General features: G+C 57.2%; 1 protein-coding gene across 1 annotated transcript in view; it reads right to left on the reverse strand.

Moving 5' to 3' along the window:
• Positions 1–18767, reverse strand: part of TRPV4 (transient receptor potential cation channel subfamily V member 4) — a 33948-nt gene that overhangs the window by 12688 nt on the left and 2493 nt on the right. The window contains exons 3-5 of the mRNA XM_034638664.1: positions 7579–7995; positions 4851–5023; positions 696–848 (exon numbers count right to left, since the gene is read on the reverse strand). Coding sequence (XP_034494555.1) covers positions 696–848; positions 4851–5023; positions 7579–7995 — 743 coding nt within the window. The remainder of the gene's footprint in view (positions 1–695; positions 849–4850; positions 5024–7578; positions 7996–18767) is intronic.

Consider the following 18767-nt stretch of genomic DNA (forward strand, 5'->3'; position numbering starts at 1 on the left):
GGGGGGACAGAGAGTGGACCAGGCTTGAGGGGAGGGTGGGGTGGGGGCTGCAGCCCCAGGCCTTAGCCGGCTCCTCCCTAGGGCAGCAACGGACCTCCAGACGCTGCCCGATTTGGACTCTGCCGCATGAAGGCCTGGCTGGCTGCATGGTGTAGGCAGAATGCAGACTCAGAGGAGAGCCCACGTGTCAGATCTCAAGTGCGGGAACCTGTCAGACTCGGGGAGGCTTTAATCCAGAAGGAGACAAAGGCCCTGTGGTCCCACAGCATTTTGGACTAAAGTATAAAATTCACAGACTTTGAATCTTCCTATCCGGGAATCGGAAAGGTCAAGTCTGATTCACGGAATCTCAAGATTTAGACCCGGGGAGCGGGGACTGGTGATACCCTTGCCTCTTAGCGCTGCCGGCCCGTACGACTATTACAATAGAGCTTTAGAGTATCCGGAACCACGGCATCTCAGGTCCCAGATGCCAAGTTCATGGATCATTATCTGTGATGCTCACTGCATCTCAGAGTCTTAGATTCTGAAACTCAGAAGGTCAAGATTAGAAGGGGGAGTCATTCAACGATGGGTTCCTGGATGCCTACTGGCACCTGGGGTGTAGATGGGAGCTCCTGGGGTGGCACGGGGGTCAGATGAGCGAGTGCCCCACTGCCACCCTGCGTCGCCCCTGCCCCGGTGTGGGGCCCCACCTCGGTAGTAGATGTCCCGGAAAGGCGAGTTGATGAACTCCCGCATGTTGCCCGTGCGCTCGGCGATGTCCAGGAGCGCGGGGATGGTGTCGTTGCGGCCATTGCTCAGATTGAGCAGGGCCTTGGGCAAACAGGTCTTCCCCGTGGACGGCTCTGGGGGGACACACATGCAGGATGAGGGGCGGTCAGTCCGTGGTACAGAACTACTGGGCAGCCGGAGACAGGGCACTGGGGCCATGTCGCACCTCCCCCATGAGCCATTCCCTAGCCTGCCCCCATGGTGCTGAGCGGGTCCAATAAACTCAAAAGGGCAGTTCTTCAAAATGTGGGAAGCCACAGCCTACAGAGACTGGGATTTACCAAAGCATCATTTGGAGGGAATTCTGAAATCAAAACATGGTGGGGAAGCCTGGGTTAAACAAAACCAACCTTATTTATTACAGGACTTGTCAGAGCCTTTAATGTGCAACCGTGAAGCTCTAAAAACCAGACGTGACAGGCAGCATTTGCCATCTATTTGAACAGAGGGTCTTCTTCCCATTAAGTGTGTACACCAGTGCCCCCAGAGGGGAGCAGACAGGGTGCAGTGGTCCCCAAAGTGCAGACTGCCCACCATAGGGGGTGTTAAATTACCTTAGGAGGGGCAGGAGAGGGCTTTAGGGGTCCCACAGGTGCGGCAATAATGGCACTGAAGGCCCACCAGGAGCATTTTCATCTCCTCGTCAAATCTCTCTCATGCAGCCAGTCTCCGTGTGGTACAAACGGATCCTTAACGCTGCCCATTGACACTCGCTAACATCCCTGTGCAATTTTCTTTCCTTTCCATTAATTTTAATGTTTACACGAGTGGATTTATACTTAAAAGAACAAGTCAGTGAGGGGCGCCTGGGTGGCTCAGTTGGTTGAGCATCCGACTCTTGGTTTGGGCTCAGGTCGTGATCTCAGGGTCATGAGGTCGAGCCCCCGAGCTCAGCAGGGAGTCTGCTTGAGACTCTCCCTCTCCCTCTGCCCCTCCCCCCTCGCCCTCTCTCTCTCAAATAAATAAATCCATCTTTAAAAAAAAAAAAGAATGGATCAATGGAAAGAGAACTTCCCTGTGAATCAAGCACAGGGCAAAGTCCCGCTGGGGGCTCAGGCATGGCAGAAGCAGGAATGGGATCCGGAACGGGAGACGCAGGTGTGAGCTGAGACACCTGCTCTGGAGTCAGGCACCTTGGGGTTCGAATCCTGGCTTCACTCCCGATTCCTGTGTGACCCTTCCTCTGCCTCAGTTTCCTTTCTAGCTAAATTGAGGCCACAGAGGAAATGGAAGAGCTAACCGATGTTTGTGGATGAGCCCAGCACCAGGCAGGGAAAGTCCTCAGTAAATACTCTTGCAGTTAATTACCCCGTAGGAGGTGCTTTAGGGATTTCCCCCTAGATGCCAGGAGTCAGTGGGGAGAACGAGAAAGACTCACAGAGACCTGAATTCCAGTCCCGGTGCCCCCAGGACTGAGGTCTCCCTGACAAGCCTCGCCCCCCACAAGCTGCTTCCTGCCGTACCCCAGGCGCCCCGCCCAGAGTCACCCAGGAGCTGTGTCTTGAATTAAGGGAAAAGCGGACTCCAATTCCTCACCTGTGGAAGTGCGGGGAGGTGTCAGTCCATGTCCTGATTCAGGCAGCTTGTGACTCTCCATGCTCCCTCCCAAAGCCAACTCCCAGCCCGCATCTGTCCCCTCCCCAGAGGATGGTGTCCCCCTTCAGCCAAAAAAACACCCTTGTGTCACCCTTGTCCTTGTCCTCTCTTCTCCCCCACATCCACCCCAGCGTGTCCTATTCAATCCCTCCAACACTCCCCATCCTGGCCCAAGACACCTGCCTGGTTTCCACCAACCTCTCTGGTTTTCCTTCAACCCACATAGCAGCTGGAGTGGTCACTGCAGAGCATGCTATCACAGGGAGTCGCAGGGCCTTTGCACCTGCTCCCTTCAGCCCTTCCCTGGTCCTTCCTCCTTTTGTTAACCAGTTAACTGCAACTCATTCCAATTCAGCTGAAGTGTCACCTCTTCCAGGAAGCCCTCCCAGATTCTCCTGACTAGCTCAAATCCTCCAACACAGCCTCTTGCTGGCACACGTTACATTTTTATTTCTGTGATTGCTTGAAGAATGTTGCTCTCACCCAGGAAACTGCGAGTAACTTGAGGACAGGGTTGTGTCTGCTTCATTCACCATTGTTGCCCCATGCCCAGCACAGCACCTGATGAGCTGGTCACCACAGGTAATTCCAAACCACAGGGGCGGGGCGTGGAACCAGACCTTGAATTTGGGCTTCCACACCCCCAGACCCAGGCTATAGCAGGGGATGGGGGAGAGGGGGGAGCGCGGGCTGCCAGTCTGGTTCTTGGGATGAAATGCCAAGAGTAGCATCTTCCCAGAAACGGGGAGGGACATGCAGTTCCAGGACTCGGCCACCAGGTGGCGAAGCGGCTCTGCCCACGGGAGCTGCTAGGGGGTGAGGGGCCCTAAATGAATGCCAAATTGGAGAGTGTCAAACTTTGAGGGGTGGTGGTCACAGACTCCCCTGAGGATCAGATGAGCTCATGAGCCTCTGGCTAGAACAACACACAGAGGTGGATCCAGGTTTCTCGGGGGCCTCAGACTTACACGATTTCGGCATACTGTTTATGAAATCAAACATGCAATTATGAATTCAAAATCAGTTGCAGGGCCTTAGAAGGGGCCAGAGCAAGAGAGCACCCCTACAGCTTCCTTAGCCTTACGGGCCTCATGGTTAACCCCCCAATAACATGCAATATATTCTCTGCAGTTTTGGGGACCCCCCCCCGGCCTGCTGCCTCTGCTTGCCTGGGGGCTCCTGGCCTAGGTGAACAGCCCCCTGACTCAGTCGCAAACCCGGGAGAAGCTGGAGGCTTGGAAGCCCAGCCTGGAGCTGTACTGTCTCGCTGAAGACGCCAGGGAGGGGATCGCTCTACCCCACGCTTGTCTCCCTGTGCCGACTGCACTTGGAGGTCAGGAGGGGCGTTTGGCCAGGGCTTGAATGTGGGTCATCTGCAAATGAGATGATTCCCGTAGTCACTGAGACCCTCCGAGGGCAGGGAGGGGCCCCGAGGTGCCAGAGCTCTAAGCTCATGCCACCAACAAGCCACACTGTCCGGCCGGCCGTGCACCACGAAGGAATATTTTTGATAAATCCAGGAGTTCTCTTCTGACAGATACTGCACTGTATCGTGTGGGTGTTCAAATGATCTGGTTGGTAAGGGCACACGTGAAAAATATACTGCTGGCTAGGTCCGCCTGCTTTGGCACTAAATTTAGCTGAAATACTTGAAGTCTCAAAAAGATCTTCCCCCCCGCGCCCCAACCTCCCAGAAGCTTCGGCAGCCCTGAGCGTTCAACTGCCCCCGGCCTTCTCGAGACAGGCTCTCCTCTGTAACAGGTGACACTGTTCTTAACATTTCACGCTACTTTGTGGGGTCGTTTGGCCAGTTCATTATGGCTCCTAAACCCAGTACCTGGCACATAGCAGGTGACGGACTCGGGTCAAGGGGCTTGCAGGCCAACTTTGCCAATTTGCAGGGAAGGCCTGGGGTGGTGGAGGGAGCTGATGCCTTGAGGTGCAGGTTGGAGCCCAGACAAGGCTACGGGGTGAGCTCTCTGGGCTGGGCTGGGCTGCGCTGGGAGAAGTCTGGGGTGGTGGCGACTTGGGCTTCAGCCTAGGGAGGGGAGCCCGAGAGCTGGGTGAGGGTGGGGCAGAGCTCGGGAGCAGAAGCAGCAATGCTCTACCAGGACGATTCTATTATTATGCCTTAATTGACAGATGGAGAAATTTTGGCTCAGGGAGGCCATGCGTCCCTTAAGTGGTGGAGGTGGGATTTGAACCCAGGTGATTGGAGTCACCTACAATACTGACGTTTCCAAAAATAAAGACTGAAAAAATGAATGAATGAATGAATGAATGAATGAATGAATGAATGATGGTAGCAAAAGTCCAGAGGGGCTAAGTAATATGGCAAAGGACACACAGGACCAGACTCCCTATCCAGTGCTCTTCACGGCCAATGCAGCCCACCGACCCAGGAGAAGCTGCTGAGAGGAGAGGGGCCCACAATGCCAGGCCTCCCTCCCCCGCCCACTAGCCCCAGCTAGGTGGCTCACCCCGGAACTCCTCGTCCGTCAGGCGCTTCTTGTGGGTCAGCAAGAAGGGAAGCAGCCCATCCAGGTCGGTGGTAGAGCCCCGGGACACGATGTCAAAGAGGATAGGCCGGTTGAAGACTTTAAGGATGGGGGGTGGCTGGGGTGCAGGAGCTTTGGGACTCTGCGGCTGCTTCCTGGAGGGGGGGAAGGCAGGGTGATGGGAGGGCTCTTCCCCCTCCCACCCCACCAATCTCTGGCCTGAGGGGCCCAGGGTTTGCGGCAGGGAGGTGGAGGGAGCTGAAGCCCTAAGGTGGGACCAGACTGAGAGGGGAGGGATAGCTGGAGAAACGAATGTTTTATCCCAACAAACTCTACCTAGTACTTACTGTATGTTCAGTAGAAACAGACAGACAGAAAGAAACATATAAGCCTACCTATCCATCCACACACCAACCCACTCATCTACCCACCATCCATCCACCCACCCATCCATCCATCCACCCACTCACGTCCATCTGTCCATCCATCCACCCATCCATCCATCCATCTGTCCATCTGTCTATCCATCCATCCGTCCATCCATCCATCTGTCCGTCCATCCATCCATCCTTCCACCCACCCATCCTTCCACCCACTTACCCAGCCACATACCCACCACCCACCCATCCAACCATCCACTCTTCCATTTGTCAGTTACTGAGTACTTACTAAGCCAGAGACCGAAAGAGACAAAGGCAGTGAAAAAAGAAAGGAGGAACGCTGGACTAAAAGATAAAGCAACTCATTCATTTACTCAGCCATTCACTCATTGATTTATTCACGCAACAAACATTTAACACCATGCACACAGGTGCTGGGTTCAAGGCCCCCCACACAGTGGACAGAGCACACGTTAGCTGACATGGCGGCTGTTATTTAGTGACCATTGTGTGTCCCAGAGCCTGTCGGGGGGGGCGGGGGGAGAAATGCTGAGCTGCAGAGGCAGGTGGAGAAAGAACATGACCTACAGGGGCTGGGGCCGGGGAAGCGGAGAGACAAAGTAAGAAAGAAAACGGATATTCCCTTGGTCATTGCACAAACACTACTTGGGCACCTACTGTGTGCTAGGTTTTAAGAGACAAGCAGCCGGAAGCAGCGCCAGCCCAGGGGCCCCAGGAAGGGCAAGGATCCTCTCCGTTACCTCCCCACCCACCCAGCGCTGGTGTATGTGGAGCTCACGAAGAACCCGTTAAAACGAACAAACGGAGGGCAGACCAGGGAAAGGCAGACACAGAGACAGGGAGGGAGGAGAGGAGAGAAGCGGGGAGCTGAGGGGGAACAGGACAGCGGGGCGGGAGGGAGACACTGAGGTCAGGAGGGGCTGCAGGGGCAGAGAGAGCTGCTAGCGGGCCAGGGGATGTGGACAGCTGCTCTCCTTCCTTCCTTGGCCCCGACCTGGGGCCCCACACTCCCCACTTGGGGCAGGGACTCCAGAGGTGGGGTGCCAGGGCAGGGGAAGAGGCGCCCTCCTGAGGATGGGGTGCAGACTGTGACCCCCCCAGTGAGAGCACCTGGGCAGCCCCCATTTTATCTGCTCCTGAATCGTGAACTTGGGGCCAAGAAACGAAATGAAAAGAACACCCTCATCCCCACATCTCATTAGGTGGTGTTCAGGGTCTCCGAAGACCTCAGCCACTCAGGGGCCACATCCCCGGTGCCTGCACCGCCCCTCCTGTGGGCTATTAGCCCTGACTGTCTGGGGTAGGGGTGTGGTGAGGGCTTGAAGGAGGGGTTCCGAGGGAGGGGAAAGAGAGACATAGAACCCACCAGCTTCCAGCAGGACCTGAAAGGGATAGGGACGCAGCCACTTTGCTGTCCTCTGAGCAGATTGACCAGCGGCGGGCGGATGACCGCAAGGCCTCGTTCCTTGGGCACGCCCAGCCCCTCCAGCCTCGGGCCCTGGTACGTGCACATCCCTCCCCTGGAACACCTTCCTCACCCCATGTGGCCACTCCTTCTCATCCCGTAGCGTCAGGCTGAAATGCTGGCTCCTCCAGGAAGCCCTCCTGGACTACCTTTCCTGTATCAGCTCCTCTCTCCCCCTCAGCACCTCCCCCAACTCAAACTGTATGTTCCCAGGACTATTTACTTGCTTGTTACCTGGCTCACCCTCCAAAATGAAGGTGCCGGTGAAGGCTACTCAGGGTCTAAACTCGGTCGGAGTGGGAGCTGGTGTGGCTCACCCCTAGAGCCACAGGGCCAACCGGACTGCCTGGCACGCGGGGGGTGCTCAAGCAACACGCACTACATGAATCTGGGACTCAGCGAAAGAAGAAAGGAGACAGCTCCTGACCAAGCAAGCGCTTCATCCAAGGGCGTGAACAAGTCTGGGATCGGCGAGGGGGACGGGCAAAGATGAGGCAACGGGCCATCTCCCGACTTCAGGACGGCCCTCCAGATACACAGAGGCCTAGAGGGGTTCCTAGGGGTTTCCATGGGTGGATGGCTGGAGCCAGTGAAGACAGATGGGTAGAGAGATATGTGAACGAGTGGATGATGGACGGATGGATGGGACAAGTGGAGGAGCAGGTGGAAAGACGGGGAGCTGGGTGAATGAATGTGTGGACGGTGGATGAATGGACAGATGGGTGAACAGACAAGTATACGGACAAGTGCACAGGTGGGTGAACGGGTAGGCAAACGGATGGACGGAGGGGTGGATGGATTCGACACAGAAGAGACCATTGGCCAGGTGGCCAGCAATACTCACTCGATGACCTTCTTCCTCCACCGCTTATTGTCACTGGGGTGGTGACGATAGGTGCCATAGTCAAAGAGCGAGTCCATGGGCGCCTTCTTGGGTCCGGGCACCACCGAGGACTCATACAGGGTGGACTCCAGGAGGTCAATGGGGTTGGGCACCCCCTTGCGGAAGGCGCCCTGGAACTTCATGCGCAGGTTTGGTCGCCCGTCACCCGGGCCGGCGGGGCGCCCGGGGTCAGCCGGGGAGGGGGAGGGGGAGCCATCCTCCCCCTCAAACAGGTTGGCCAGTGAAGAGAGGGGGAAAGCCTCGCCGCCGGGGGTGCCACTCTCATCCCCGGGGCTCTCGGCCACCTCCCCAGGCCCTGCGTGGGGGCCTTCGCTGGGATCCGCCATGCCGACCTGGGACCCGTCTGCACTGCTCGGCCTGCAAGGGAAGGGAGGGGAGTCAGGCGGAGCCCGCCGGCGGTGGGGGCTCCAGGAAGCCCCCTCCCACGTGGGCAAACAGCACGGCTGCCCGCTGCTTCAAAGCCACCGTTGTAATGACAGGGGTGCGGGGTGACCACTCCCAGATGTGGTTGGCTGCCGGCCCCGGGCAAGAGCTACAACAGGAGCCTCTTTTAGGGACCTGGAAACGCAAACGTGCCTCAGGTCCAACCACCCTGGGCACTAGCTGGAGGAGGAAGGGCCTCAGAGTCACCCCTGGGACCCCAAACCCGGAGCCTGGGGCTTACTCCTGCCCAACCCGGCCAGCTTCAGAGCCCCACAGAGCAGGGTCCAAATCCAGGCTCCACACTCAGCAACTGTGTGGCATCGGGCAAGTTGATTTCACAGCCTCGATTTTCTCACCTGCAAAATGGGGGCGTCCAAGCAGAGAGCATGCATTCCCATGGTGAGCGCAGTGCAGCACAGTGACTGCAACATAACCGTTAAACACATGCTCCGGGCCCAGTAGGTGCTCAGAACACACGGGGGCGAACCCACTGCGTGAGCCGGCGTTCCTCCAACACTCCTAGTGCCATCTATGACTCTCCTTTTGCAGAACAGGAAACTGAGTTCCCAAAACTACAGCTGACTTGCCACAGTGCAAAACCTCAGCTCCCCAGTGCCAAGTGCTGGTCCGTTCCCTCCCCTATTGGGCTGGCTAACTCCACCTGTGTTCCCAGCTCAATTGTCCTTTCTGGGAAGCCCTCCCTGACCATCTGTCCATGGGACTAGTCCATCCCCAGACCTTGAGCACCAGGAGGCAGGGAATGCCTCTGTCTCGTTTACTCCCACGTCCCCAACACCTAAAAGGGTGCCACATGGACAGAGCGATGATTTATTCCCATTTCTTAGATGGAGAGACTGGAGCTTTAAAAGGGCCAGTCACACAGCTTCTAGGGAGAAGACCTGGACTTGCACCCAGGTCTCTGTAGCTCTGGGCCCGACGGTTAACCAGGGGCAAGGATGGGGAGGAGCAAGGCCCCACTCGCTGGCTGGCAGGCCGCTGCCCTCTGCAGCACTCTGCTGGGCGGGCGGGGCTGAGCACCCAGGGCGAGTTTCCTGGAACTTTCGCCATCCCACCCGGGCTGCAGGGAGATGTCTGAAACGCTCTCTTTTCTATGTCTTCCTCTCCCTGCCCAACACACGATCAGAGGAGCAAATAAACACTGGTCCCCGCCTTGTTTGTTTTGCGACTGCCAGGAGGGAAGGCTGAGGCCGGGGAGGTGGGGGCATTGCCAGAGGCCTCTCCTGGCGGGTACAGGGAGGTGTACAGAGGGTCAGCGCTCCTGCCGGGGACTGGCCCTTCTCTGGGCACCAGTGGGGAGGGAGAGCCTGGACTCTGGAGTTATTCAGCCCCGGGTTCTAGGCTCAGCTGCTACTGACGTGCAGCCTGACCTTGGGAAAGTCACTTTAGCTCCTGAGCCTCAGTTTCCTCCCCTTTAAAATGGGTGCAGGGGCGCCTGGGTGGCTGTTGGTGAAGCTTCTGACTCTTGGTTTCGTCTCAGGATATGATCTCAAGGTCATGAGATCAAGCCCTGTGTTGGGCTCTGTGCTCAGAGGGCAGTCTGCTTGTCCCTCTCCTTTCCCCCTTTGCCTTTCCCCTTGCTCTCTGTCTCTTTCTAAAAATGAATAAATAAAATATTCAAATAAAATAAAATGGCTGCAAAGCTTTTCACAGCTTTGCAGGAAGAATTCAATGAGGTCAGGCATTTCCAGTGCCAACCCTGAGAATAAATTGGGGGCTGTCAATGATTCTAATCAAAGGAGGAAGGGTTAGGAGCACAGGTTCTGAAATCAGATATACATATTTGATTCCTGTCTTGGCCCTGGACACCAGCAGCTGTGTGATCTTGGACAAATCACTTCCAGTCTCTGGGCCTCAGTTTCCCCCCTTGTAAAACCAGGGTGACCACACCTCCTCCTAGAGATCTTGGGAGACGTTAAATGGCTTTGTTCTGCAAGAATGGAGAGCATGTTGAGGCAGGGACCGGTATCCACTGGGGTGCAGGCATCGAGGGGGCCCAGCCCTGGCTACCTCACTGGGGACCTAGCAGGGAGGGGAGGGGAGGAGGGGAGGCATTGGGGCATGTGCCTCTGCTGTCAACACCCTCCCAATTACCACACCCCTTTCCCCACTGGAGCAGAGCCAGTGGGGAAAGCTCCCGCTTCAGGGAGCTCCCAACCCCCCACCATGCCTGCACCCCCTCTCCTAAGGAACCCCAACCCAGACAGCAGCCACGGTTTCTGAGGGCTCCATGATAACGGGTCTAAAGTCAGCCAAACCCAGGTTCAAATCTCCTCTCAGCCACTCACTCCTTGCTTGTAGCCTTAGACAAGGCACAAGTGACCATTATTAGCGTTTAATTATGAAATAATAATTAGGACAATGCACAGGAGAGTCCCCACCACCAGCCCAAAATGTCAACAGTGCTGAGGTCAAGAAACCCTGCCTGGAGGGAGGTATGGCTCTCTTTCCCATTTTACAGACGAGGATCCTGAGGGTCAGAGAGGCTAAGGGACTGGCCCAAGGCCACACAGCAGGCTAGCGACAGAGTCAGGATCCAAATCCCAGCAGTTGGCGGCCAAGCCTGGGCCACCCTAACCCCTCGGTGGACTGGGCCCGGCCTGGCTGCCAGGTCCCACGTCGACTGTTTACGGTGTCTCGTTCAAGCTGCACAAACACTGGGAGCGAAGGATTATCCCCACCAGCCCATGCTAATCTCTCTGAGCCTCTGTTTCCCTACCTGTCAAAAGAGGGTTGTGGTGACAGCATCCGTCCCGTAGGGCCGCCGGGACATAAGGCAGATCACGGGTCTCTTGGGCACCTAATTAAGCACTGACGAATGCTTCCACCGTCATCATCACCGTTGTGCTACAGGGCGTTCACCCGCCCTCCTCACCCCCCGCCCCACGCACCGGCGCGGTGCAGAACCGCAGCCTGGCCCCCCCAGCCCCTGAGAGCCTGGCCCACCAAGCTGGGCCCCCGCTCCCATTTTACAGCCAAGGGAACTGAGGCTCCCGGAGGCCACCCAGGGAGCGAATGGCCCTGAAGAAGGGCTCTGGATCTTAAGCCTGCGCTCCTTCCACCCCACCCAAGCAGGCGTACACGGTAGAGAGCACACATACGCACACGTGTGCACACATACATGCACACACAGGAGGCCTGCTCTGCCGCTCTGTGGCAATTCTAACCCCCAAACGCTACCCTGTTCTCTGTGGTTGGGGAAAGAGTTCCCTCCCTGTTCTAATTTGCCCTGTAGGCTGCTATTACATGTTCCAACCCATGTCAGGCCTGGGGCCGAAGGGGGGTGCAGGCAGGGAGAGAAGCTGAGAGTCCTCGTGGGCGTCCTCTGCGCGGAAACATCGTGCCTGCTTATCTGTGTCTCTCCCCGTGCAGTGTGCACACGCGTGTGCCCGCGGTGAGCCCCCAGGGGCTCGCCCTCCCAGGAAGGCCTTAGCAGTGGGCAGCACCCGCTGGCACTGGGGGCCCAATCAAGGACGCGTATGCCCGAGTGGGAACGTCCCCACGCACCGGGTGTCACTGAAAGCAGATTTCACACGTTGTTTTAAGCATCGAGCACAGCTTGTGAGTGTAAAAACCACACTGCAGTCCATGCACGGGGTGGCTGGACAGGACGAACGGGGGGCGGGCTGAATCTCAGGGCCCAAGGAGCAGGATTCGAAACCACTCTATTCATTTACTCCCCAAATGTCTACTGAGCACCTACAGTGTGCCAGGTACAGGGGACACAGAGAGAAATCCCTGCCCGCCTGGGGCGGATCTTCCAGCGGGGAACAGAGTACACGGCTGGACAAACCAAGAAGCAGAGTCATGTCCAATGGTGTTGAGAGCGGTATAGACATGAGGGGCGCAGGAGTGACTGAGTTACGGGGTGCAGAGGTCCTGAGCAGGGTGAGGAGACACAGTGCTGAGCCAGGGCCCCCAGGCCTCCCTCTCTGCCCAGACAGAGGCTCCAGGCTTTCCAGGAATACAGCCAAAAGCCACGCATTCTGCTCTTGTGCACCCGGGGACTCAGTCGGACAGCCAAACCCACTCTCTCCCCTGGAGGGAGCGAGTGGGGCACGGAAAGAGCGTGCACTTCGATCAGGCAGATGGGGGGGGGGTCTGCTCCTGGACCCACCGCTCTCAAGCTGCGTGTAGCTTGGGCAAGTGACTTAGCTCTCGGCGCCTTGCTTTCCTCTCCTGTCCATGGGGATCTTAACTGGGTCGTTGTGCGAATTATACAAGTCGAGTCAAGCCCCTGGCACAGAGTAAGCCCTCAATAAACAGTGAACTCCAAGCCTAAGGGAACGGCAGGTCCCTTCTCTCGGAAAGCCTCAGGTCCAGCGGGGATGCAGGCCTCCTGCGCCGTCCGCCTGCCCCTCGTCGTGCAGAGGGTGGAGGAAGGGGCCCATCCTCACCATGGCCCGTGGCTTTGCCTGATCTCATGGAAACCCTGGCACGTATTTGTCAAATCCCATCCTCCTGATTCCATGATCCAGGAAAGCTGCTTAACCCCGGTGGCAAGTTTGGGCGTGCAGAACTCCTCCAACCCGGGGGGAGGAATTCCAGGAGCTAGTTCCTCCCTGTTGCCTCCCTCCTGGGATCGATTCACTCCAACGGGCATGTGTTGAGTGCCACCTGTTTGCAGGGAACCTAGGGAAGCATAAAAGAGTGGAACCTCACAAAAGAGTCTGGGGTCAGGGTGGGGGGGAGGCACATGGATTTTCTCCCTCCAGACCTTTGCCAGGGCTGTCTCCACTTCCTCCCCCTGGCTGGGTCCCCTTGTTCGGGTCCCCTCTTCACAGGCACCTCCTGTGAAAAGCCTCCCTGCGCTCCAGTCTAAACCAGCTCCCTTGTTCATCCTTAGAGCAACACGTGCCTCCCTTCATAGCCCTTGCCGTGGGTAAACTTGAATATTGACTTGTAGTACTCCTTTAGACACCTTTCTTCTCTGGAGCTTTAGTTCCATGAGGGAGGGACTACGTTGTGTCTGTTGTCTCCCCTGCTCCCAGCACCGTGCTGGGGCAGAATGGGGCATCCGTAAATACTTGTTTTCTTGAACTGTAAGGCAGGGGTCCTCTGAAGTCCGTGCAGGGTGCAGGGATGGGGAAGCATTATTCTCCCAACGGGGACAGGGACAGGCTGCAAGGAGGAGGGGGTCTGGACTGGGGCCTGACAGCTGGACTGGGGGCAGCAAGGTCCAAGGAGAAAGTGCAGGGGGCGCTGGGGAAGAGCGTGGGCTGAGGCACTGGGACAAAGAAGGTGGAGGAAGAAAAGAAGGGTGAGTAAGGGGAGGAGGGATGCGTACGTGGGTGGGAAGCACGCAGACCTGGAGGGAGGTGTGGGGCTCCCAGACGGACCCAGGGCACTTCCTCCTCCCACCATCCTGAGGCTCCGTGCCCAATCTGTGGGGCTCTGGCTTCCTGTGGTCTCCCCGAATAAACAAGACTTCGAGCACCTGTCATTCCAGGTCAGTCTTGGAGGGGCGGTGTGGGCAGGGAAGGGGTTAGGAAAACAGGGATCCCGCAGAGACAACACCAGCTCTGTCCAACACCCCCCCCCACCTTCCCAGTAAGGAAACTGAGGCTCAGAGAGGCAGAGTCACTCTGACAGTGTTGCCCAGCTCCGGAGAGGGGGAAGCAGGACTCACACCCACGTGGTCCCCAGAACCTGTGCCTTCAATGGACACTTCACAAGGACTGGGGACTCCAGAAGGGAGAGGTGGAAGCAGGGGGCTGAGGAAGGGATGCCAGGTGGCTGGCGAGGACCACAGGTCCCCGAGGCAGATGGCCGGTTCACCAGTTGTGTAGCCCTGGGCAAGTCACCTGACCTTCCTGGGCCTCAGTTTCCTCACCTGTATGTGGTGATGGTCAGAGCACCTACCCTGGGGGACTGCTGTGGGCTTAAATGAGATAAATGTCTAAAATACTGAGCCCAGGGCCTGGGGCAGAATGCATGCTCCGTAAAGATTGGCTGTTGTTAGCATCATCGGTATTGCTGTATTATTATTATTATTATTAATTATTAGTAGAGGATAGATGAACAGACAGAGGACCAAGGAAGGTATGCCTGCCCAGAAGGGTGGAGTGGCTGGGCCCAGAGCCTGGGATTCACAGCCACCTCGGAGCGGCCGCTGCTGGGAGCCGCGGGCTGGGAGCTCAGCCCCTTGGCCAGGAGAAGCCTGCTGCCTGCCAGGCTGCTCAAGGCTCCCTGGGCCCCGGCGGGCGGTGGCAGCGGGGGGCATCACGCCATGTCAGGCACCTTCCCAGCCAGCCTGTGTTTACCCAGCAGGTCTCGGCCCAGCCCGCTTCCTGTTTGCTGCACAGGGGCCGCCTGTCCGGGACAGACAGAGCCCCAGTGTCCTGTCGGGTCCCTCCCCCCCATCCAGGAGAGTGCCCCTCTCAAACTCACACCACCCAGGCGGGGCAAAGCCGGGTGACTCACCAGGCCCCACAGAGGGCAAGGCTGGTGTGGCCACTGCCATCACTCACTCGGTCATCCTGCAGGTCCTTGGCTGGAGGGGTTCTGCCCATGCGCACAAATACCCCTGTGAGCTTTCTTGGGCGGCCATTCACTTCCAAGGGTCCCGAGCCCTGGAGAGGGGCCACCAGGACGTGGTGCGGCTCAGTGCTTTTACGAGCATGTGCCGTGCGACACAAAAGGCCACGCACTGCAGGATTCCATTCACAAGAAATGTCCAGAATAGGCAAACACAGAGAGACAGAGAGCTGATTAGTGGTCGCCAGGGGCTGGGAGGGAGCACGGGCATGGTGACTGCTAATGGTCCGGGGTTCCTTTTTGGGGTGATAAAAAGGCACTGGAACCAGAGAGTGGGAATGTCTGTCCAACTCTGAATACACTAAAAAAAAAAACAAAACAAAACCCACTGAGCTGCACACTTTGAAAGGGTGAGTTTTGTGGTAGGTGAACTACCTGTCAATACGCCTTCCTGGCTTGGTGACCTTGGGCAAGTGGCTTCCCTGCCCTGAGCCTCAGTTTCCTTGGCACAACATGGGAATGTTCTGAGGATTAAACGGGTATAAAGGGTCCGGCACAGGGTCTGACCCAGAGCAGGGGCCCTCCCTGTCCCAGAAGGCTCAGGCTCCTTCCATGTCCTCACCCCCTCCCATCAGATTCCACCCAATGCTCCAGCCCAGGAGGTGGGGGCCCTCGAAACCTCAGGACCCCTTTCTCCCTGGCCCAGCCCCTCTCCTGGAGGAGAGTCAAGCCACAGAGACTCACAGAGAGGATTTTCTAGCCTCAGGAACGGCTTGACCAATGTTCTGTTCCCCACCTGCCACTCTCAGGGTGGGTGGCCTTGAGCAAGTCACTTCTCTCTAGGGTTCAGTTTCCTCATCTATAAAATGGGGGGACTATTCATCTCCACCCACATTTGCTTTAGAATTATTTGTTGTACCATACATTCAAGCTTTAAATTAAAAAATAAAATGATAGCTCCTGCCCCAAAGGGCTGGTACGAGGATTAAATGAGATTATTCAAGAGTTCAGGACCGTTCCTGGCACCTACTAAGTGCTCAGCAAGTGGTAGCTGCTTTTGGGGGGGATTATTAACATGCCCTCCGTTTACAGCTGGAGAGATGAGGCCCTGAGAGGGCACAGCAGACTGGACACTGGGACCCAGACTTCCTGGCTTCAAGGCCAGGGCCTTTGATCATGCTCAGAGACCTTACCTCCCAAAAGAGTTTTCTCACCTGCCATGTCCCTCTCTCACCATCTCCAGGAGGCTGTCAGGATGGGCATGGCCCCATTTCCCAGCTGGGAGGCTGAGGCCCAGAGGGGACAGGACCCCTACCCACCCCTACAGGCATCCCTCCGCCTCATTCCCACGCGCAAGAGGCCTGAGGTTAACCAAGTCAGAGGAACGAGCAGATACCCAGGGAGTGAATGGGTCCATCAGGCACCCAGGAAGGAAGCCTGAAGCAGCAGAAAAAGCGGTTTGAGATCCTCATTCTGCCCCACCCCAGCTCTACCCCAGCCTATGCCAAAGGCAGGCTGTGTCTCCGGTTAACTGCTTAAAATTGTGGCTGAGGATAGTGCCTGAAATCCCACCATTAACAGGGCCTGCCCTCATTGGAACATTCCACACCTTCTCCCTGCCCTAACCTAAGTAATGACTCCAGAAGTCAGGTATTATTGTCTCCATTCTCAGATGAGTAGACTAAGTCCCGGGAGAAGGGAGGCGAGCAGCTATCCGCCCAACACCTGCCCCGCACTGAGTACCTTTGCACTCGCCCCTCATCTGAGATAGGCCTTATCCTCGTCCTCACGTCATGCAGGTGCCAACTGAGGCTCGGAGAGACGAGAGACCCAGCCGAGGTCACAATGCATCGAGAAGGGAATGTGGCTAGGGTTCCAACCACCTGCTTTGAAACCCATGTCAGTTCATCCCTTCGGGGTCTCCGATGCCCTCTCTCTGGGGCCCCCCCTTCTAAACGCCGCACCCCTTAGAGCTCAGCAGGTGGGTGGTGCAGTGGGAAGGAGCCGGGACGCTGCAGACAGACAGACTTGGAGTTTGAATCTTGGCTCTGCTGCCTAGCAGCTGTGGGATCCCCGACAGGTGGCTCCACCTCTCCGAGCCTCCGTTTCCTCATTTCTAAAGGGGAGCCAAGCACAGCACCCCCCGCTGGGTGGCTTGGTCACTGTGGGTGTCAGAGCCTCGTAAAGTGCGGCCCCAAGGACTGTGTGGGGCATGATGGGAACTCTTGTACTCCAGTTACCACTGAGCACCCAGGGCCTAGAACACGGCCTGGCACTTGGGAGCTGCTCAAGATACACTTGCTGAATGAATGAATGAATGAATGAATGAATGAATGAATGAATGAATTCACAGACACAGAGGAAACTCCGCCCCACTAACCAGCTCGCTAGCTAACTTCCTTCCTCTCTCCCAACCTTTAACAGGTCATTTATTGTGCGACTGCCGTGTGCTGGGCTCTCCGACCTGTGAGACCCACACCCCCCAGGAGGGCGACAGTGGTCATGAACCCATTTTACAGAAGAGGAAGTTGAGGCCCAAGGAGACCAGGACACTTGCCCAAGCCCACTTGGTCTCCGAGCCAGAGTCTGAATTTGAGTAGGTGCTTCCTCTGATGCCCCCGCCTTGTTGATCTGTCTGTTCAATCATTCCTCCCTTCCTTCCTTCACTCTCTCTACTAGCATCCCTGAGTCCCTCTGCAAGGGGAGACAGAAGGGTCCAATGGGTCCCCGGCTGGAGGTCAACTGGCCCCTTGCCCACTGGGGTCTCCCCTGAGCCTGTGGGGTCCACTCGGGGCATGTGGTGGCAGTCCGCCCCTCCATACACACACATGGGGAGTCATCCCAGAAGGTGGTCAGCCCTCCCGGTCAGCTGGGTGGAACCGAGGCCACTCCACCCGCAGGGGAAAACAGGCGCCTGGGAGACTGAGGAGCCCTTTGTGCAGGGGGGAAGCAGGGCAGGCGGCAGGCAGGGCGGGAGGCCATTACTCAACACCCAAAGAAAAATAAGAGTATTCCCATTTGGTCAATGGCTTGCCTGTCTGCCCCCCATGCGCCCTCCTCCTCCTGCGGCCTTTCCCATCCTCTGACCTCATCTGGAGCAGACCCAAGAGCATTCATGGAGGGCTTCCTATGGCCCTGGTGTGGCGTCTGGCCCTCCCTCGCCAATGAAGAAACTTGCTCAGAGAGGTGGGGTGACCTACTTGGGGTCACACAGCCAGCTGTGGCCAGGGCTTGGGACAGAAAGGGGAAGCCAATGATGAGCAAGGGGCTCAGCGGCAGAAAGGAAGTGGGAGTCATAGTGAAAGCAGGGGGCTGACCTCTCTTCCTCATTCCTGTTCGGCCAGGGTGCCAGTTCCCGGGACCCAAGGGAAACCCAGGCAGGGGGAGTCCAGGCGGGGGCAAGAATAGTGGCCAGAATTACCCCAATCCTCCTCCAGCAGACAGAGCTCTAACCTCCAGCAAATCCGGGGCTGCAGCCCCAGGAAGAGAGAGGTTAAGCTACCTCCTGAGGTCACACAGCAAGCAGCAAGTGACAGAGCTGCACTGTGGACCAAGGTGGTCAGACTCCAGGAGGGGCAAGTCCAAGGAGGAAGCTCTTCAGGGACCCAAGGGGATCAGGGTCACTCAGATCCAGCTTCCAGATCCAGCTCTGCCAGGAGCCCTGGGTAAACTGTTTCTCCCTCGAAGACTCAGTTTCCCCGGCCGTAACATGAGATCCAGCTTTCCCGCCTCTGCCCACCTCCAGTAGGGGCAAGGCTATGACATTGAGGGGAGCATCAGGGGACAGACCTTGGCAATTCACTAACCGATCAGCAAAGTATGAAACATCGACTGTTCCTGGCACTCAGTCAATGCCCGTAAATATCTCACGGCTGAAAAGGCATCGTCCTTTGTCCAAATGCAAGTCTAGCTTTGCCCCGGCTACCTTCCGCCTGCCTGCCTGGCACAGAGGGGCTCTCAGAGGCAGCCATGGGGATGAGCTGGAGGAAAGCATGCTCAGGAACAGGCCGGGGGAACAGGATGAGGAAGAAGACAGTGTTTCAGAGCCCCATCCACGTGCCTCAGACTGTCTCGACAAAGTGGGAACTTAGAGCGCCATTTGACAGACAAGGAAACTGAGGCTCAGAGACGCCCCGTGACTTGCCTGAGCTTCCCTGGGGAGGAAGCAGCAGACCCAGGATTTAAGGTGGGGCCTGCCTGAGCAATCCCGG

This window comes from Ailuropoda melanoleuca, chromosome 12 (genome assembly GCF_002007445.2).
Source record: "Ailuropoda melanoleuca isolate Jingjing chromosome 12, ASM200744v2, whole genome shotgun sequence".
Lineage (NCBI taxonomy): Eukaryota > Metazoa > Chordata > Mammalia > Carnivora > Ursidae > Ailuropoda > Ailuropoda melanoleuca.